The sequence below is a fragment of the Macrobrachium nipponense genome, chromosome 14, assembly GCF_015104395.2.
Source record: "Macrobrachium nipponense isolate FS-2020 chromosome 14, ASM1510439v2, whole genome shotgun sequence".
In the NCBI taxonomy this organism is placed as follows: domain Eukaryota; kingdom Metazoa; phylum Arthropoda; class Malacostraca; order Decapoda; family Palaemonidae; genus Macrobrachium; species Macrobrachium nipponense.
The window spans coordinates 20,225,594-20,245,593 of record NC_087207.1 but is presented as its reverse complement, the minus strand read 5'-3'; the positions used below and the strand labels follow the sequence as shown (position 1 = coordinate 20,245,593).

Below are 20,000 nucleotides of genomic sequence, written 5' to 3'. Positions count from 1 at the left end.
CTACACCGTAGTAAAACTCTGTTTCACAAACACACGTCGGGAACTTATCACACACATATCACAAACATACTGAGTACAAGTCAACACCCTATTGGTATTATAACCAGTGCATAATACTATCATCCAGTATTTGCCGAAGATTCATTCTCCACCTGTGGTCATTGACTTGTTTCCAACTTGTCTTTGACATGTATTTAATAAGTTCTTGACATGTGTTTATGACAATGCTTCACTTTAGTGGGGATGCATCCATAAACCAATAGGGGAAATTATGAATAATTTCCAAAGCTTTTGATGAACAGAGAATAAACAATCCACCATGGACCATTGCCGCAAAAATCGAATCTCATTCTTAGTGCTGTGGCTCCTGTTACTAGATCTGTCCTATTGTAAACTTTTCGTACTTTTTCAAAATTCATTCACTTCTAGAAAAAAAATTATCTAATGTAGTCATTACAATTTATGAATTTTCGTGGCTAGTACCTACCTACTCACAGTCATCAGTAGGGACATTTTTTTTAGTTAGTGCTTAGAGCTACGCCCATTATTTTACATTTCAAGATTTTTTTAGAGATCAGTATTTACTGGATAAAATTATTCAATATTTTAATGTGGAAAATATAAAATTACGAGGCATTAATCAATTTTGGGTTAAAAGATATATTTACTAGATTTCACCTAACCATCTGATCAATTGCAGCCCCTGGTAAATGTTATCGAAACGACCGAAAAGTAGTCTCTTTACCAATGATTCTCTAAACTCTTGTGTTGTATCTGTGATATCCTTATCTTTTGCTTTCTCCTCTTCTTTTGACGTTGGAGATGGAGCCTTAGCCACTGCTGGGGACTCGGGTACGGGTACCTGACGCGGGGGAGGAGAAATGTCTCTTTCTGACCAGAAATCGCCTTGGTTATCGTCGCCTTCTTGGATCTCCCCTACAAGTTCTTCGAACAGGTCTGTGACTTCATCTGAGACTCTGGAAGCTGTTTCAATCTCTGCCGCTTCTGGTGACTCTGCCTCTCTGCTTAGATGCTGGGCAATTCTCAGTGGAGGGGAGCTATCTCGATCTCCCCAAATATCAATCTCAACTTCCTTATCTTTGCTCTCTTCTGGCGGGGTAACTGGAGGTGAAGGCTCTTCTACACTTGGTCTTGTGGCCTGACTAATTCTTAGTGGTGGAGAGGTGTCTCTGTCACCCCAAATATCAATCTCAGCTTCTTTAGCCTTAGTTTCTTCTGGTGGTGTAACTGCCGGTGATATATCCTCACCTGGTCTCTTAGCCTGACTGATTCTTAATGGTGGTGAAGTGTCTCTGTCACCCCAGATATCTATCTCAGCTTCTTTAGCCTTGGTTACTTCTGGTGGTGTAACTGGTGGTGAAATATCCTCACCTGGTCTCTTAGCCTGACTGATTCTCAGTGGTGGAGAAGTGTCTCTGCCACCCCAGATATCAATCTCAGCTTCCTTTGCCTTAGTTTCTTCTGGTGGTGTAACTGGTGGTGAAATATCCTCTCCTGGTCTCTTAGCCTGACTGATTCTCAGTGGTGGAGAAGTGTCTCTGCCACCCCAGATATCAATCTCAACTTCTTTAGCCTTGGTTTCTTCTGGTGGTGTAACTGATGGTGAAATATCCTCACCTGGTCTCTTAGCCTGACTGATTCTCAGTGGTGGAGAAGTGTCTCTGCCACCCCAGATATCAATCTCAACTTCTTTAGCCTTGGTTTCTTCTGGTGGTGTAACTGGTGGTGAAATATCCTCACCTGGTCTCTTAGCCTGACTGATTCTCAGTGGTGGAGAAGTGTCTCTGCCACCCCAGATATCAATCTCAGCTTCTTTAGCCTTGGTTTCTTCTGGTGGTGTAATGGTGGTGGGTGAAATATCCTCAACTGGGCTCTTAGCCTGACTGATTCTCAGTGGTGGAGAAGTGTCTCTGCCACCCCAGATATCAATCTCAGCTTCTTTAGCCTTGGTTTTCTTCTGGTGGTGTAAGGTGGGGGAATATCCTCACCTGGTCTCTTAGCCTGACTGATTCTCAGTGGTGGAGAAGTGTCTCTGCCACCCCAGATATCAATCTCAGCTTCTTTAGCCTTGGTTTCTTCTGGTGGTGTAACTGGTGGTGAAATATCCTCACCTGGTCTCTTAGCCTGACTGATTCTCAGTGGTGGAGAAGTGTCTCTGCCACCCCAGATATCAATCTCAGCTTCTTTAGCCTTGGTTTCTTCTGGTGGTGTAACTGGTGGTGAAATATCCTCACCTGGTCTCTTAGCCTGACTGATTCTCAGTGGTGGAGAAGTGTCTCTGCCACCCCAGATATCAATCTCAGCTTCTTTAGGCTTGGTTTCTTCTGGTGGTGTAACTGGTGGTGAAACTTCTTCGCCAGGTCGCTTAGCCTGACTGATTCTAAGTGGTGGAGAAGTGTCCCTACCTCCCCAAATGTCAAATTCCTGAGATTCCTTTACTTCTGTACTTTCTAGCTTGATACTCTTTTCTTTAGTTGTGAATATTTCTTCAGATTCGTACGTCTGCTTCTCTTCTTTCTTTGTGGTTTTGCTCTCGGATACAAACCATCGGTCAATCAGACCCTCGTCTGGTGACTCCTCCGGAGCCTTTGGAAGACCCACTTCCTTCTCGTCAGCAAATGGAATGGCTCTTCTTGACCTAAGAGGTGGTGACTCAGCACCCCAAATGTCAAATTCCTTAGTCTGCCTGAATTCTTCCTCCTGCTCAAATTCTTTTTCCTCCACAATTTTGTGCTTTTGTGTGAATAAGGATTCTCTTGATGTCTCTTGCCTGTGTTCACTTATCTCCTGCTTCTGTACTTTGACTTCCTTCACATCAGAGTCAAACCACCTTTCGATCAGTGCTTCTTCCTCAGATTCTGGTTCCTTATATGCTACTTCAGGGCAATATGCTGCCCCCTCGGTATCTACCAAGTACCCCTTTGTTTCATAGTGTTCCCCAACAGTGGTTCTTGAGCTCGTTTCAGCACTGTAGAATTCCTGGGTCTTTTCAGTAAATTTTGGTTTCTTTGGTGGCGGAGAGCTACCCTCGCTCCAAATTTCCTCTAAACTATCTTCTTCCTGCATAAATTGTTTTATGTCAGTTTTCAGGGTGAATGTATGTGAGACTGAGACCTTCCTAACAAAATTAATGGATCAGATGGAACTGCATAGCAACAAAATAAATCAAAATAGTAAAAAATAAAAGAGAATCATGAAATAATCTTCAAGAAGTAAATCTAATTTTTAACATACATGAAAAAGAAAAATTCTGGGATTGCTAAATACAGAAAATATCAGTAACAATTATATTAATATGCAGCTGCTAATCTTCTAAAAACAGTCTGTTAACAGAGACATAGTATTGATAGACAAAATAAAATAAATGTGAAATTAAAAAAAGAAGTGCCAGAATGATATCAAAATCAACAAAATTGTATTTCTAAACCTTAAGGTAAAGTTGCTATAGAATCAAAATGGTTTACAGTAGAGGTGATTTAGTCAACTTTGAAGTTATATGCACAGTTAAGCAAATATACTAAAATGTCCAAATGTCATCGTAAGTTCTTATTTTCTATAGGTAAATTCTTTGTTATCAGTACGTCACTCATTCATTTATCTTTCAGTTGCAGGTTTATATGTAACTGAACAACGTTATGAGTTACAGCTGTACTGTGTAATCAGTACATATGTCAACGGAAGTACAGTTTGGAATACGAAGCTGTAAGTTGAGGTGTCCGAGAAAACTTGCCACTGGTTGCTAATTACAATCTTGTAATTGCCATTATTATTTCGTAATGAGGTAATTAGTTTAAATCAACTCAGTATTTCTTAGTTAGGCATCTTATATTGTCTGACAGACCTAGCTTTAAATGATATGAATGAATTATTTATTGATAAAGTATTTAAAAACAAATTACCTCCCTATCTTTGTTGACTTAATAACTCATTTTTAAAGTTTAATTAAGTAGTCACGCTTATCTGGAATGACAATTACTTACAGAATACTGCTTAATAATTTAACCCTTTCAGCACGGAGGGCAAAACTAACGAACCATAGCTAACTTTTAAAACAATAGCAGTTTTTAATCAATGAAGCAACTCTGCGAGAAAGTCTGCAGAGTAAAATCACCTTATGCATTCCAGCCAATCCTTCTCACCATAATCGACAACCACATAAGCAAGTTTCTTCGGGCAATCCTCAAAATATTGCCATCTTGTGAGTCTGTTAAGTAAGTGTTAAGTGAGGTAAAGCAAAAGGGAACAGTATGAGAGTCGCAGGAGTTGTGTCAGTTCTAGCAGTGAGACACTGAAATGGGTTGGAGTTCATCATCATCATCATCATCAGAGTTTGTGGTTGGAGGGACTGTAGTATATGCCTTGGTGCTATGTACAGTGTTTCTTCACTATGCTACAGTTTACACAAAACAACTGTATTATTTGAAACATTTGAAGTAGAGCATTATGACCATTCATTGCTAAAGAATAAATTAAAATAAATAATTTCTCGATGATGTAGTCAAATCAACTCCATTGAATTTGATATTCTTATTTGGAGAAAAGCATTGGCCCTGTATGAATTAGCATTGTCCGGGCATTAAAATCAATAGAAAAAGATTTGTTGATTCACTACCTAGTAACAAATTTCGTCTGCTTGTGTAAGTCAGTCATGAAATTTATAAGATTTCTGACAATGAATTAAGGACTCATAACATTAATCATGTCTATTACTCTAGCTGATGTGCCCATAGATAACTCCCATTTAACTGTATAAAATCACCTGGTCATGCATGCTTACTTCAGTGATATTCCATGCCTTTTTAAGTTTAATGTCCCATCGAAGGTGTTCAATCTGAGGCCTTAATCCCATTACTAGCATGATGATTTACTCCAGGGCTCTGGTCATTTAAAACTGGCATTTGGTATCAGCAATCCTATCCTTGAATGAAGCGAGCACAACTCAGAAAGATTGGAGTCACAAAGATATCGTCCAGCATTCCCGCGTCGTCACAGATACTCTCTTGGTCTGCCATGAAGTCTCACTGACATTATCTAAGTTTTCCATAGGATCCCACGGATGTTATTTTACACAGTCTCTTAGACATTACCTCAGTATTCTGCAGTCACATGGATAATATCTAAGTTTTCCATAGGATCACATAGATGTTACTTTGCAGAGTCTCTTAGACATTACCTCAGTGTTCTGTGGAACCACACAGATAAAACAGCAAGATTCAGGGGAGTCATATAAACCTAATTGTTTGAGAGGCGCTACATTATCTGTGGTGTCACCTCATAATTTTTCAATGTATTGCAAAGACAATCTTAAATCATCCGTGGAATTACACAGGATTAATCTCAAGTTCTCCAAAATCCCTTAGCTTGTCCGCTCATGCCACATTACTGCAAGACAGAATCACCCGAACCAAAGAGCCCCATTTCTTGACCAGCCCATCAACACAAAAGGACCAAAGCTCCAGCACTTCGACATAACAGCAGAGCTGCGGAGGCGATTAATTACCTTGAAGGTGTCATTCTACCTCAGACATTTATCTAAGCCAGACCAACAATGAGTTAGATTAATTATACTTTTTCATTAATCAACAGAAAGAGGACAGCGATACAGAAGATACTTGGACACTGTACGCGTGATATAAGCTATATTTGAGAACTGTTAGAGAAAAAAATCAGACATATAGAGCATGGAAATTAAACTTGTCAATTAATTTACCTGCTACAAAGACAGAAATGCCACATCGTATGAAAATAAACTTTCTTCACAAACAAGAGCGAACTTAAAGTCAACAAATAAAATGAAACGTTGGAAAATAATGAAACCAAATCAATTTTTAACAAGAAAATTAGAAAATTATTGCGATATAAAACAAAAATGGCTCTTAGGGATTATTTAGCTTGTAAAAGTAGAATTATTACCCAAAATATACAAATTAGTAACACTGATGAGTGCAAGTGAAACTATAAATCTTAAATGATTAACAGCAAAATTTATGAATATTTATGAAAACGACATGAATGCTAATAAATATATCATCGATATTTCCACCAGTGATTTAAAAAAAATTAAGTACCAGATTAGGAAATTCCAGTCAAATTTAACATTTACAATTAAACTAAATTGTCTTTACCATGAGTCCTTGATTACATCGGGCAACAATGTTGGCAGAAGGCTCTGTAGCAGGTACAGAAGAGGACGAGACATGGTTGTAATGCTCTATAAGCAAACATTGCTATCATCTTTACCCTAAGCTCTCTGGGCTCTTCTGTGGACAAAGGAATATGCTCTTGGGATGGAATTTCCTTTAGGGCAAGTGGGGCGTGGCCAGTGACTGAAGCCTGTGCGCCTTCACCATGTAATGTGTCTTGATAATGTTTGTGGTCAGTGGCCTGTAAATTTGATTGAGATTGTGATGTTAAAGGCTCCTTTGACTGCCTCCTAGTCACTTTAGAGCAAATGAATTTACCAGTCTTTTCAAAAGCAATTTCAGAAGGGTCTTCGAACTTCTCAGGAGGGAATGTCACTCGTAACGGTGGGGTCAAATCACCCTCAAACCACGCTTCAATTCCTATCTTTTCTTTTTCGTATTTAACGGTTGTATCTTTTTTTGATGACGGGGAAGTATCACGGTGACTGCTGATCCCAGGCTCTTGCACAGCTTCATATGTTGGTTCAGGTTCTGCAGTTACATCAGCTGAAGACTGCATCAAAGTTTCTTCTTCCACTCTAAAAGCAGGTTTAATTCTTAACGGAGGGGAGGTATCACGGCCGGCCCATATATCAATTTCTTCTGGCAGAGATTCATGGCCAGTATCTTCAGCCATTTTAGTTTCTGAAGACTCTAAAATCTCATAACTATCTTCATCTTGGATTTCAACTTTATGTTCTAGGACAGGTTCCTCTTCAGTTCTTATAAATGGTTGAATTCTTAAAGGAGGAGAAGTATCTCGATCTCCCCATATATCAATTTCCTCTTCCTTAGTTTCAAGGACCAACTCTTCTCTAATTTCAATCTCTAGTTTATCTGCTATGTCTTCAGTTACTTCAAATTCAAGTTCTATAGCAGTTTCCTCTTCAGGTTTAGCAATGGGTTGAATTCTCAATGGAGGAGAAGTATCTCGATCTCCCCATATGTCAATTTCCTCTTCTTTAGTTTCATGAACCACCTCTTCTCTTATTTGAGTTTGTAGTTTGTCTGCCTTAGCCTCTACTACTTCATATTTCAGGTTTCTATAGCTTTCTTCTTGCAGGTTTTTAGCAATTGTGTTGAATTCTTCAATGGCAGGGAAGTTATCTGCGAAGCACCCCATATTCAATTTCTCTTCTTTCGGTTACATGGGCCAACTCTCAACTTGGCCTTGGAGTTTGTAGTTGTCTGCCTTGGCCTTCTGCCCTACTTCATATTCAGTTTCTAATTGTGGCCAGTTTTCTTCCTTCAGGTTTACCATTGGGTTGATTCTTAATGGGCCGGAAGAAGTATCTCCGATTCAAGGCTTCCCATTTATGTCAATTTCCTGTTCCTTTAGTTTCATGGGCATCTCTTCACTTATTGGGAGTTTGCGTTTGTCTGCCTTTACCTTCTACTACTTCAAATTCAGGTTCTATGGCAGTTTCTTCTTCAGGTTTAGCAATGGGTTGAATTCTTAATGGAGGAGAAGTATCTCGATCGCCCCATATGTCAATTTCCTCTTCTTTAGTTTCATGGGCCATCTCTTCACTTATTTGAGTTTGCAGTTTGTCTGCCTTGCCTTCTACTACTTCATATTCAGGTTCTATGGCAGTTTCTTCTTCAGGTTTAGCAATGGGTTGAATTCTCAATGGCGGAGAAGTATCTCGATCACCCCATATGTCAATTTCCTCTTCTTTAGCCTCTCGGGGCATCTCTTCACTTATTTCAATCTTTAGTTTATCTGCCTTGCCTTCTTCTATTTCAGATTCAAGTTCTATAGCAGTTTCCTCTTCAGGTTTAGCAATGGGTTGAATTCTCAATGGCGGAGAAGTATCTCTGTCGCCCCATATGTCAATTTCCTCTTCTTTAGTTTCATGTACCTTCTCTTCACTTATTTGAGTTTGTAGTTTGACTGCCTTGCCTTCTACTACTTCATATTCAAGTTCTATGGCAGTTTCTTCTTCAGGTTTAGCAATGGGTTGAATTCTCAATGGGGGAGAAGTATCTCGGTCGCCCCATATGTCAATTTCCTCTTCTTAGCTTCATGGGCAATCTCTTCACTTATTTGAGTTTGTAGTTTATCTGCTTTACCTTCTACTACTTCAAATTCAGGTTCTATGCCAGTTTCTTCTTCAGGTTTAGCAATGCGTTGAATTCTCAATGGCGGAGAAGTATCTCTGTCGCCCCATATGTCAATTTCCTCTTCTTTAGTTTCATGTACCATCTCTTCACTTATTTGAGTTTGTAGTTTGACTGCCTTGCCTTCTACCACTTCATATTCAGGTTCTACTGCAGTTTCTTCTTCAGGTTTAGTAATGGGTTGAATTCTCAATGGCGGGGAAGTATCTCTGTCTCCCCATATGTCAATTTCCTCATCTTTAGTCATGGACCATCTCTTCACTTATTTGAGTTTTGTAGTTTGTCTGCCTTGCCCTCTACTATTCATATTCAGGTTCTATGGCAGTTTCTTCTTCAGGTTTAGCAATGGGTTGAATTCTCAATGGCGGAGAAGTATCTCGATCACCCCATATGTCAATTTCCTCAGCTTTAGTTTCATGTACCATCTCTTCACTTATTTGAGTTTGTAGTTTGTCTGCCTTGCCCTCTACTACTTCATATTCAGGTTCTATGGCAGTTTCTCCTTCAGGTTTAGCAATGGGTTGAATTCTCAATGGCGGAGAAGTATCTCGATCACCCCATATGTCAATTTCCTCTTCTTTAGTTTCATGGACCATTTCTTCACTTAATTCAATCTCTAGTTTATCTGCCTTGCCTTCTACTACTTCAAATTCAAGTTCTATAGCAGTTTCTTTCTCAGGTTAGCAAGGTTGAATTCTAATGGCGGAGAAGATCTCGATCACCCCATATGTCAATTTCCTCTTCTTTAGTTTAGCATTTGGGGGGGTTCCATTTCTTCACTTAATTCAATCTTTAGTTATCGCCTTTCCTTCTACGACTTCAAATCAAAGTTCTTATAGCATTTCGCTTCAGGTTTCGGCAATGGGTTGAATTCTCAATGGCGGAGAAGTATCTCGATCACCCCATATGTCAATTTCCTCTTCTTTAGTTTCATGTACCATCTCTTCACTTACTTGAGTTTGTAGTTTATCTATCTTGCCTTCTGCTACTTCATATTCAGATTCTATGACAGTTTCTTCTTTAGGATTAACAAAGGGTTGAATTCTCAATGGCGGAGAAGTATCTCGATCACCCCATATGTCAATTTCCTCTTCTTTAGCTTCATGGGCCATCTCTTCACCTATTTCAATCTCTAGGTCATCTGCTTTGTCTTCTTCTACTTCATATTCAGGTTCTATAGCAGTTTCCTCTTCAGGTTTAGCAATGGGTTGAATTCTCAATGGCGGAGAAGTATCTCGATCGCCCCATATGTCAATTTCCTCTTCCTTAGCTTCATGGGGCATCTCTTCACTTTTTTGAGTTTGTAGTTTATCTGCCTTGCCCTCTACTACTTCAAATTCAAGTTCTACAGCAGCTTCCTCTTCAGGTTTAGCAATGGGTTGAATTCTTAAAGGAGGAGAAGTATCTCGATCGCCCCATTTGTCAATCACTTGTGGAGATTCAGTGATCATTTCTCCTTGGGTGTCCTGCAATGTTTCATCATAAACTTGTTCCTCTCCCACTTTAATTTGTTCTTCTGCGTGGCCGACCTCTTCTCCAACCGTTTCTTCGATGGCTTTTGTAAACTCTGCTTGTAGGTAAGGACCTTCTGCAGTAAATGTTCTATCTCCTGTGGCTGCAAACCTCTGAAATTCCTCTTCAAACATTGCATCATCATCATCCCTGGTGTCTCCCTCACTGTAATCATCTCCCTCTGCTGCTTCGAAGCGCATCCTTTTAGTGGGCACAGAATCAGAGTCCTGGTCCCAAGGATCATTCTTCCTTTGTCCATCAGAGCCCTCTGTATCGGCAATAAAAGAACTTTTCTCTTCTGGGTACTCTTTCTGATCGCCCGCAGCGTCCTTTGCCTCTGCGCTCAAGAGAAGGAGGTGGGATGCCTCCTGCTCATCTTCCAACTGTAAAATAGTAGTGGTTTCCTGTCGGGTATTTGGAGGTGAAAGTGGTCTTACGACTTATGACTGATTAGGAGTCTGCAAGATTGCGTCAGGAGAACAAGGCGACACCTTAACGATATGTTAAGGGATTTATATTTTTGTAGTTTGATTACTTCTAGTCTTTCATATTGCACCAAACTAAGCTAATTTTGTAGGGTCTCACCAAAATTAATTGCGTAAAACTTAATTGTAAAGGGTAAATGTAATTGAGAAATATCAAATAATCTAGTTTTCCAGGATTTAACTTCTGCTCAAGCAACTTATTACAAGAAAGTATCATCCCATCTTTGTTTGGTTAGAATTAACGTGTAACTATGAATATTAATAATGATGACTTTATCTAGATGCTGTATTGTGGTGATTTGCACCAAGAGTGAATCTGATACACTGTATTAGAATTTTGCTAAAATCTAAGGGAACAACTTTACAATTTTCACGAAGATTATAGGTGTATTTGTACAGAAGAACCAATTATGGTATATATAGACACATATGCAAGTTCATAAAATACCAAAGCAAATCCTTAGAATTTTTTATTCATATGTATCAAGATTGCCTTAAATAAGGTTTACTTTTTTCATAAACAGCAGACCCTAAGTGATTTCACACAAATTAGTTTCACAGTTGAATGCCCTTCATAATAAAGGATTATGAAGGAAAATATTTCATATACATCATAAGTAAGTTCTCTCTTATTTAGGGAGAGAGAAGTACATCGAATTGATTAATATATGGAAAAGGAACTGGAAACAGATTATATAACAAAAGTTATCTGAGAAATAATTATTTAGTTTTGTGCAAAAAGAAAGACCATATGAGTATGTATACATTGATGCCTAATACACATATATACATTATATATACTATTTATATATACCAATGTGTCCAAAAAAAGTAATCAGCTCAGCTCTACGTAGTGCATAAATATGCCAAATTTGACAAGATCTAAGAACCTTGTCGCCTTGTTGCAGACAAAAACCCTATCACTGGATATAGACATAAGGTACATTTTCCCCTGTTTAATACATGTTCTTCTTTTTCCAGTCAATTTGAAGGTCAGGTAGGGGGGGCGGTGGGGGGTTGGAATCATGGTACATGTGGCGTGTCATATCATGGTTCATTGAAAGCAGATGTGAAAATTGGCATAAATTTCAGACTCACTTTAATATTCCATCGTAGTTAAATGTGCAAAGTGCTTAGAAAAATGAGGAGGGGTTATAAGTATATATGTACACTGTATACAATTGCTTGATTGTAGATATGCATAGTCATATAAGAATGCAATATGCATAGACAATCAAATGTGTTTCTGTAAAATACATTAGTACACATGAAAAATAATGTATATGAGAAAACATGACAGTGTTATGTTTTCGTGTGTTAGAGTCTGCAAAAGAAAAAAAAAAGAAGAACAGATTTATTCAAATGAACAGAGATTCGTTCAAATGAACATCCAATTTGGTTGATATTCTCAAATGAGGAAAATAAAAAATAAAAGTGTGTAATAACAGCCTTATGTGATTAATGATGAAGCCTATTAGTGTGTTTTATTATTTAGAGATTTTCATTTTAGAGTTTGAAGTATAATTCAGCTCATTTGCAACAGTAGACTAATGAATACAGTCACATCTATAAAATTCATGTTTTAAGAAATAATTACTACCTCCTACAATGCACTAAGGAACTAGATTTTTCTGTTGAAATCATCTCATAGGGAATTAGATTGGCATTGGATTTACCCACTAAAATCATTTCATGTTTTTGCCATAAGAACTAACCCCATTATAATTAAAACATTAATAGTCCCTTTTTAACACACAAAATAGCCTAAAACTGTTACAATACCTCAATTGCTCGTATGGAAAGTAATAAGAATGAATAAAAATGTTGTAACATTACAATATTCCAATAAATTCTTTCCAGCAGTAAGTAAATACACAGTACATCAATGTTCAAATATACTGAAAATAAAATACAATTTTACACAAACCAAACAAGATAAAACATAAAATAGAGTATTGTATATATATTGGAAGACAATTCACCAAAACACTGTTATATTTTTCCCACCTGAAAGAAAGAAAAATTAAATGAAATAGGTCGAGGATATGATTATATTATTTTAGTTGGGCAACGTCTGATGCCAGACAGACATTTTTGTGGTTATCTTGACACGCAAAATTAGAAGACAAAAAAATATCATGGCGTCGCTTTTCCATAAAGGGCTCACAAAAGCATCTTCAAAGCCACAAATAAAAGAAGAAAAAAGATAAATAACAACGAACTTGCAAGCAACGCTCGCATGGGAATCCTGGACAGTGTTTTTTTGAAGAGCAAGCAAACAAGCAGGAGTTTTCTCGTCAGGTTGGCTGGAAGGAGATTGAAATGTTAAGTGATTTTAGATTACTGATTCCTGTTATTTCTAAGTGGTGGACATTCAAGTGGAATGTATTATCTCATGGAGTTTGTAAATAACTGTTCTGATAAGCTGTGGGTGGAGTTTGTAAATAAGTGTTTTGATAAACTGTAAATCTGTTATTTTTCTATATAGGTGGGTGGATTTTATAAGTAATTGTTTTGGCAAACTGGGCGTATCTGCTATTTCTGGTGGGTAGACTTTGTACAGATTAGTTTTCTGATAAACTGTACAGTACTGTTATTTTGTTATGCTGATAAGTGAAGTAGGTCTACAATGGTTTTGATAAATTATTTGTATCTATCACTTTGCTTTATGATAAATTATCTGTCTGGTATTTTCTCCTTAAATTTCTTATATATAGGTACGTGAAATTCATTAAGAAACAAAATGATAGAGCGTTCATGTCTGTCCATTTACCATACTGGGCTAAGTTAAAAATATGCAATGTCTAATTCCCATCTATTGCTAGGAGGATAAGAAGTCTGTTCAAGTGATAAAAGAATAAAGAAATAATCCAATAAATATACAAATGAATGGAAAGCTAATCAATATATGCATGTCTTTTTTTTAGTGTCTTTTTGTCAAAAATATTATTGCAAAAGGTTTTAAAGACGAGTCTGTTCGTGTGATTATAAAAACAATTATATAAACATATATATATATATAAATATATATATATATATATATATATATATATATATATTACAAATATACATGAATAATATGTATATAATATATAAAAATATACATATATACATACATACGTCAATACATACATCCATATATATATATATATATATATATAATATATATATATATATATATATATATATATATATAAACTGTGAGGACTATTGATTGACCTATATGTCGATCTGGTGTCTGTGTGTCCATAGAAGTAGGTTCATGTAGATAAATCGATAGAAAGATAGAGAGATAGACATATCTAGATAGATAGACATTTAGAAACTTTCAGTAGATGACTGACATGTCAGTATTTTTGTATAAATGTCCATTTGTCAGGGTTTAAGATTTCCCGTTTTGCAAATCCTCCAGTCGTCGTCCAACAGCTCTGCAATTTGTCACAGAGATAGTTTTCAGAATTCATAGGGAAAGATTTAAAAAAAAAAAAAAAAAACTATCCAGGTATTCCCATGCGAGGTAACGAGTTTTTTTTTTTATTAGACATAAATTACAGCGCGCGTTCTTTTTTTTTTTCCTTGTCTCAAAAAGAACCCAAATAAGGGGGCTCTTTTTTTCTGCTCCTGAATCTGGGTTGCTTGAGGCATCTCTTCTCGGGCGGGCTTAGGTTGGGAGAGGGGGTGAGGTTGGGGGCGTCTCGTAAAGATTCAGTGATGTCATATGGCCTAGATGTTATGCAGAGAGAGAGAGAGAGAGAGAGAGAGAGAGAGAGAGAGAGAGAGAGAGAGAGAGAGAGGTTGATTCTTATTAGATTAAGATCCTATACTTTGTGCTAGAAGAGGCACACGATTCTTTGAACTATGTGACATAAGACAGAGAGAGAGAGAGAGAGAGAGAGAGAGGTTTTCCCAATAAGATTAAGCCCTTAAGCCTTGTTTCAACATTCCCTAACTTCAGAGAGAGAGAGAGAGAGAGAGAGAGAGAGAGAGGTTTCCCAATAAGATGAAGCCCTTAAGCCTGTTTCAGCATTCCCCAAACTTCAGAGAGAGAGAGAGAGAGAGAGACAGACAGACAGACAGACAGAGAGACAGAGAGAAGCCACACGACAGACACACCACCTGCACGAGAGCAATAATAATAATCACCCTAACCCCCTTCCCTTCCCTTCCCTTCCCCCACAGGAATTCTCACCCACCCCACCCGGAGGTGGGTAGGCGTTGGGGGGGGGTGGGCGTGCGTGTTTGCGACGAAGTCCCTTCCTCTCGCTCGCAGACAGGGGCGTGACAGAGAGATAGAGAGAAGGTCAGAGAGAAGACCCGGAGGAGCCTTTCTGAAGGGGAAGGGCGAACTGCCTCGTCTTACCTGGTCCGAAGAAGCCTTTTGGGTGGGCTGTTGTTGTTGTTGTTGTTGTTGTTGTTGTTGTTTTTTCTGCTCTGCTAATAATTTGTGTTCCTCTACCTGCTCTGAAGGAGGATGGAGACCTCCTCCTACTACTACTACTCCTCCTGATGGCACGGGGGCGGCTTCCCCGTCCTCAGGAAGGTCCTCAAAGTCCTGGACCTCGGGCACAGGCGAGATGACGCCTGCGTCTTCCTCGTCGATGTCCTGGGACACGACGCGGAGTTCGTCGTCGAACAGCAAGTCCTCGACGGATGCTGTAGCGGGAGACAAATGAAAAAAAATCCATAAATGATCGAACGCATAAATATTTGAGCAAAAATTAAAAATAAAATGAATAAATTAATAGATTTTTTAGTAAAATTTAAAATGAATTAATAGAATTTTTAGTAAAATTCAAAATTAAATAAATGAATGAATAAATATTTGAGTAAAAAATCAAAATTAAATATTAATTAATAGATTTTCGAGCAAAAATTCAAAATTAAATAAATGAATGAATCGAGTTTCGAGTAAAAATTCAAAACTAAATAAATTAATTAGTAGATTTTCGAGCAAAAATTCAAAATTAAATAAATGAAAGAATAGATTTTCGAGTAAAAATTCAAAATTAAATAAATGAATGAATAGATTTTCGAGTAAAAATTCAAGATTAAATAAATGAATGAAGAGATTTTCGAGGAAAAATTCAAATTACATAAATGAATGAATAAATTTGAGTAACAAATCTAAATTAAATTAATCAATTAATAGATTTTCAAGCAAAAATTCAAAATTAAATAAATGAATGAATAGATTTTCGAGGAAAAATTCACTAGTAAATAAATGAAAGAAATATTTTTTTTTTAGAAATTCTAAACCTAATAAACGAATGAATACATTTTCAAATAAAACTAGAATCTCTCTCTTCCCAAAACTTCAGCATTTTATGTATAAACTAAGCACTTTTCCTGTGCATATAGATTCAGATCCATAAACTCAGCATATTTCTGTCAACTCAGAATCTCTAAATCCAACAACTCGGGAGCACTTGGCGCCTCTTACCTGTGTCAACAACGTACTCCCTGATGCCTTGCAGCCAGGCCTCTTTGATTTCGGGCGTGCGTGCCTCGATGAGGATGGGAAAGTTGGGATGGGTCAAGGATTCGATGTGGAAGAACTCGATGGCCTTCGGGTTGCTGGGGGGTGCCAGGGAAGTCTCTGGCAACTGCGGGGGAGGAGAGAACAGGTCGTTAGGTGAGTTTGCAGAAAGCAAGAAAGAGGCCTTTGGAGACAGGACAACACAAGCCTCTGCATAGGATATGTGAGCATAACCATAAAGGTATCTTCTCAATGTATATTGCTAATCCCAAAAAGATACTTATTATAGATTGCTAATCCCAAAAGATGACTTATTATAGATTGCTAATCCCAAAAGATGACTTATTATAGATTGCTAATCCCAAAAGATGACTTATTATAGATTGCTAATCCCAAAAGATGACTTATTATAGATTGCTAATCCCAAAAGAGGATTTCTCATTATAGAATGTTAACCCCAAAAGGTGCCTTCTCATTATATAGCTAATCCCAAAAGATGACTTATTATAGATTGCTAATCCCAAAAGATGACTTCTCATTATAGAATGTTAACCCCAAAAGGTGCCTTTTCATTGTATATTGCTAATCCAAAAAAGATGACTTCCCATCAAAGAATGTTAACCCCAAAATGTGCTTTCTCATTATATAACTAATCCCAAAAGATGACTTCTCATTATATTGCTAATCCTAAAAAGATGACTTATTATAGATTGCTAATCCCACAAGGTGACTTCTCATTGTATATTGCTAACTCCAAAAAGGTGCCTGCTCATTCCAGATTGCTAATCCCAAAAGATGACTTATCATTATAGAATATTAGCCCCAAAAGGCGCCTTCTCATTATACTGCTAATCCTAAAAAGATGAATTATTAATTATTGCTAATCCCAACAGGTGCCTTCTCATTGTATTGCTAATTCCAAAAGGTGTCCCCTCATTGTATATTGCTAATCCCAAAAGGTGCCTTCTCATTATATCGCTAATCCCAAAAGATGACTTTTCATTATAGAATGTTAACCCCAAAAAATGCCTTTTCATCGTAGATTTCTAATCCCAAAAAGATGACTTCTCATTATAGAATGTTAACCCCAAAAAATGCCTTTTCATCGTAGATTTCTAATCCCAAAAAGATGACTTCTCATTATAGAATATTAGCTCCAAAAGATGCCTTTTCATCGTAGATTTCTAATCCCAAAAAGTGACTTCTCATTATAGATTGCTAATACCAAAAAGACGACTTCTCATTACAAATTGCTAATCCTAAAAGGTGACTTCTCATTGTATATTGCTAATCCTAAAAGGTGCCTTCTCATTATAATGGTAACCTCAAAAGGTACCTTGCATAAGCTAAGTAAGTATACCCCCAAAAGGTGCTTTTTCATTATAGATTGCTAATCCCAAATGGTGCCTTCTCATTATAGATTGCAAACCCCAAAGACTGCCTTCTCATTTAAGATTACTTAAACGAAAATTTGCCTTCTCATTATATATAGCTAACCTTAAAATGGGCCTTTTCATCATATGCTGCTAAATCAGAAAGGTGCCCTCTCCAGGGCATTGACATTGGTATCAGTCCCAAAATTTTATTTTTATGTTCTAACTCTAAAAGGTGCCTTCAATATTAAATCTATAGTCTTATCTCTCTTCCAAAGCCTCATCACCAATTGCTAGTCAAATTTTCATTAAAAAATTACACGCAACATTTAGGGCAATCCTGCTAACAACTGACAAAAGAATTAACAGTCCTAATAATAATATCTTCAGCCTCTCTAGCTGAAGCAATTATTTGCCTCACGTATTACCCCAACGAGGCATCAGGTCATTCTTGACCAAGAAACCAGAAGTCATCAAGGGCCTTTGATAATGTTCCCAACAACAGTGACCCGTAAACTGGTGTACCTGGCAATCATGGACTTCCAGAAAATAACGAACAAGACAGGTTGGACTAATCAAACGATTCCCAGGGAACTTGAGAACTAACAGGCTAACAGGAAATGGAAGTGTTCGACCTACCAGAAATAATCAAGAGGACTCCAGGTACAACCTTCGTTATCTGTCCAGGTGAAATGAGCAATTAACTCCTCATATATAACTTGGAGACAAGGATAAACATCCAATTAAGTGAGCCCGAGTAAATTGAGAACAGAGAATGAGAGAGAGAGAGAGAGAGAGAGAGAGAGAGAGAGAGAGAGAGAGAGAGAGAGGACAGTAAGTTCACTTGAAGTTCATAACATGTATACTACTTTATCAAGGGACTATTTTGTCTAAAGCTTGTGTCTTGTTGTCGAAAATAATTTATATTAGGTCATAAAGTTTTCATAGTGTATATAGTATAATATATATATATATATATATATATATATATATATATATATATATATATATATATATATATATATATATAAATGCACTCGCTTTTCATCCTCCAACCTTTAATCATTCGTTACATATATTCAGTGTCAGAAAACAGCTCTCCTGGGAAATATGTTCAACAGACCAAAGCCTTATCCTCGCCCGTAAACTTCCTTTTAATGAAATGTCAACAAGTCCTTTTGGCAAACACATACAGTTAATAAATATGGGTGAAATGTGTGTCGTTAAAATACCCTTAGCTGTGCCAAAGACGATGAGAAATATTCCAACAATAATTATAATACGTAATAATAACAATAACTCACGACTGAATGGGCATCAATTGGTCCTCGAAACTTTGATTGGAAATAATGAATATAAAAAATATTAAGAATCTATTTGTTGTGGGGTGGGGGGGGGGGGGTGTGAGTGTGAGTATAAGAGGAGTTGATGATATCCTGAAGAGCTTCGTCACCTGCTCTCTGATCTCGCCAAGGGGTAAAACACAGAGTCAGGCACAAATCAAAACAGAGAGATGCAAAAGCACCTATTCCCTCTCTCTCTCTCTCTCTCTCTCTCTCCTCTCTCTCTCTCTCTCTGTGACACACACACACAAACACATACACACACACACGCGCACACACACACACTACACACACATGATATATATATAATAATATATATATATATATATATATATAATATATATATATACCCTATATATATTATTATATACATTATAAATATATAATTAATATTATATATATTATATATATATATTATATACTAATATATTATAATATTATATATTATACTCTTTACCACCCCCCCGCCAATATATGGGAAAGACCAAAAACAAGGGAAAAATATATGAGAAATATAGTTAACTAGAATGTAAACTAATAGCGGTAAGAAATTTTGAATCTGAAAAAATTGATGAAACCATAGTATATATAGACCTCCTAATACTAAAAAAGAGTTTGACTTAATAATTGAAAAATTTGGATGATATATGTATTTGAAATCACAAGGACTGGGACTATTCTCCTATCTAGGTGACTTCAACTTTCCTTTCGTAGAATGGAAAGAAACGAATAGGAGATTGTGTGACTTATACATATAAAAAAGAGAGTAATAGTAGTGCAGAAGATAAGAGGCAATTTGAAAAGCTTATTAGATATGCTACTAGAATACAACATTCAACAAATAAATCACTCACTTTTTTTTATGAGGTCGAAAATACAGGTTTTTGGGAGTATAAGAATTTTTCAAGTCAGGGTTGTCTGATGGGGGAGGTCGATAATATGAGTTAGAGAGATTTGTGCACGTATTTATGTAGGGGTTCTTTTATGTTGGGGCTTTTTAATTTTAAGCCTGTTTTATGTTGGGGCTTCTTAATGTAGGGCAGTCTTATGTTGGGGCTGTTTAATTTTAGGGCTTTTTAATGTGGGGTTGTTTTATGGCGGGGCTGTTTCATGTTAGGGTTCCTTTATGTTGGGGCTGTTTTATTTTGGGGTTGTTTTATGTTGGGATTGTTTCATGTTAGGGTTGTTTTATGTTGGGGATGTTTTATGTTGGGGCTATTTCATGTTAGGGCTGTTTTATGTTGTGGCTGTTTAATATTAGGTTGTTTTATGTTGGGGCTGTTTAATGTTAGGGTTGTTGTTTTTATGTTGTGGCTGTTTAATATTAGGGTTGTTTTATGTTGGGGCTGTTTAATATTAGTGTTGTTTTATGTTGGGGCTGTTTAATGTTAGGGTTGTTTTATGTTGAGGCTGTTGAATTTTTAGGGTTCTCTTATGTTGGGGCTGTTTTACATTAGGGTTTCTTTTTGTTGTGGCTCTTTTATGTT

General features: G+C 37.0%; 2 protein-coding genes across 2 annotated transcripts in view; both read right to left on the bottom strand.

Moving 5' to 3' along the window:
• The window catches only part of LOC135226158 (obscurin-like), a 432,842-nt gene that overhangs the window by 164,308 nt on the left and 248,534 nt on the right, over positions 1-20,000 (bottom strand). Inside the window, 8 exon segments of the mRNA XM_064265599.1 lie at positions 746-1,904; positions 6,164-7,340; positions 7,594-8,145; positions 8,277-8,561; positions 8,710-8,998; positions 9,185-10,240; positions 14,682-14,974; positions 15,762-15,924. Of these exon segments, the coding sequence (XP_064121669.1) occupies positions 746-1,904; positions 6,164-7,340; positions 7,594-8,145; positions 8,277-8,561; positions 8,710-8,998; positions 9,185-10,240; positions 14,682-14,974; positions 15,762-15,924 (4,974 nt within the window).
• LOC135226369 (eukaryotic translation initiation factor 3 subunit A-like) lies at positions 1,878-6,259 on the bottom strand. Its single transcript, XM_064265844.1, has 2 exons — positions 6,147-6,259; positions 1,878-3,081 (listed from the first exon to the last, which is right to left on the bottom strand). Exons 1-2 carry the CDS (start codon positions 6,147-6,149, stop codon positions 1,912-1,914), a joined length of 1,173 nt encoding a protein of 390 aa, XP_064121914.1. The 5' UTR covers positions 6,150-6,259; the 3' UTR covers positions 1,878-1,911.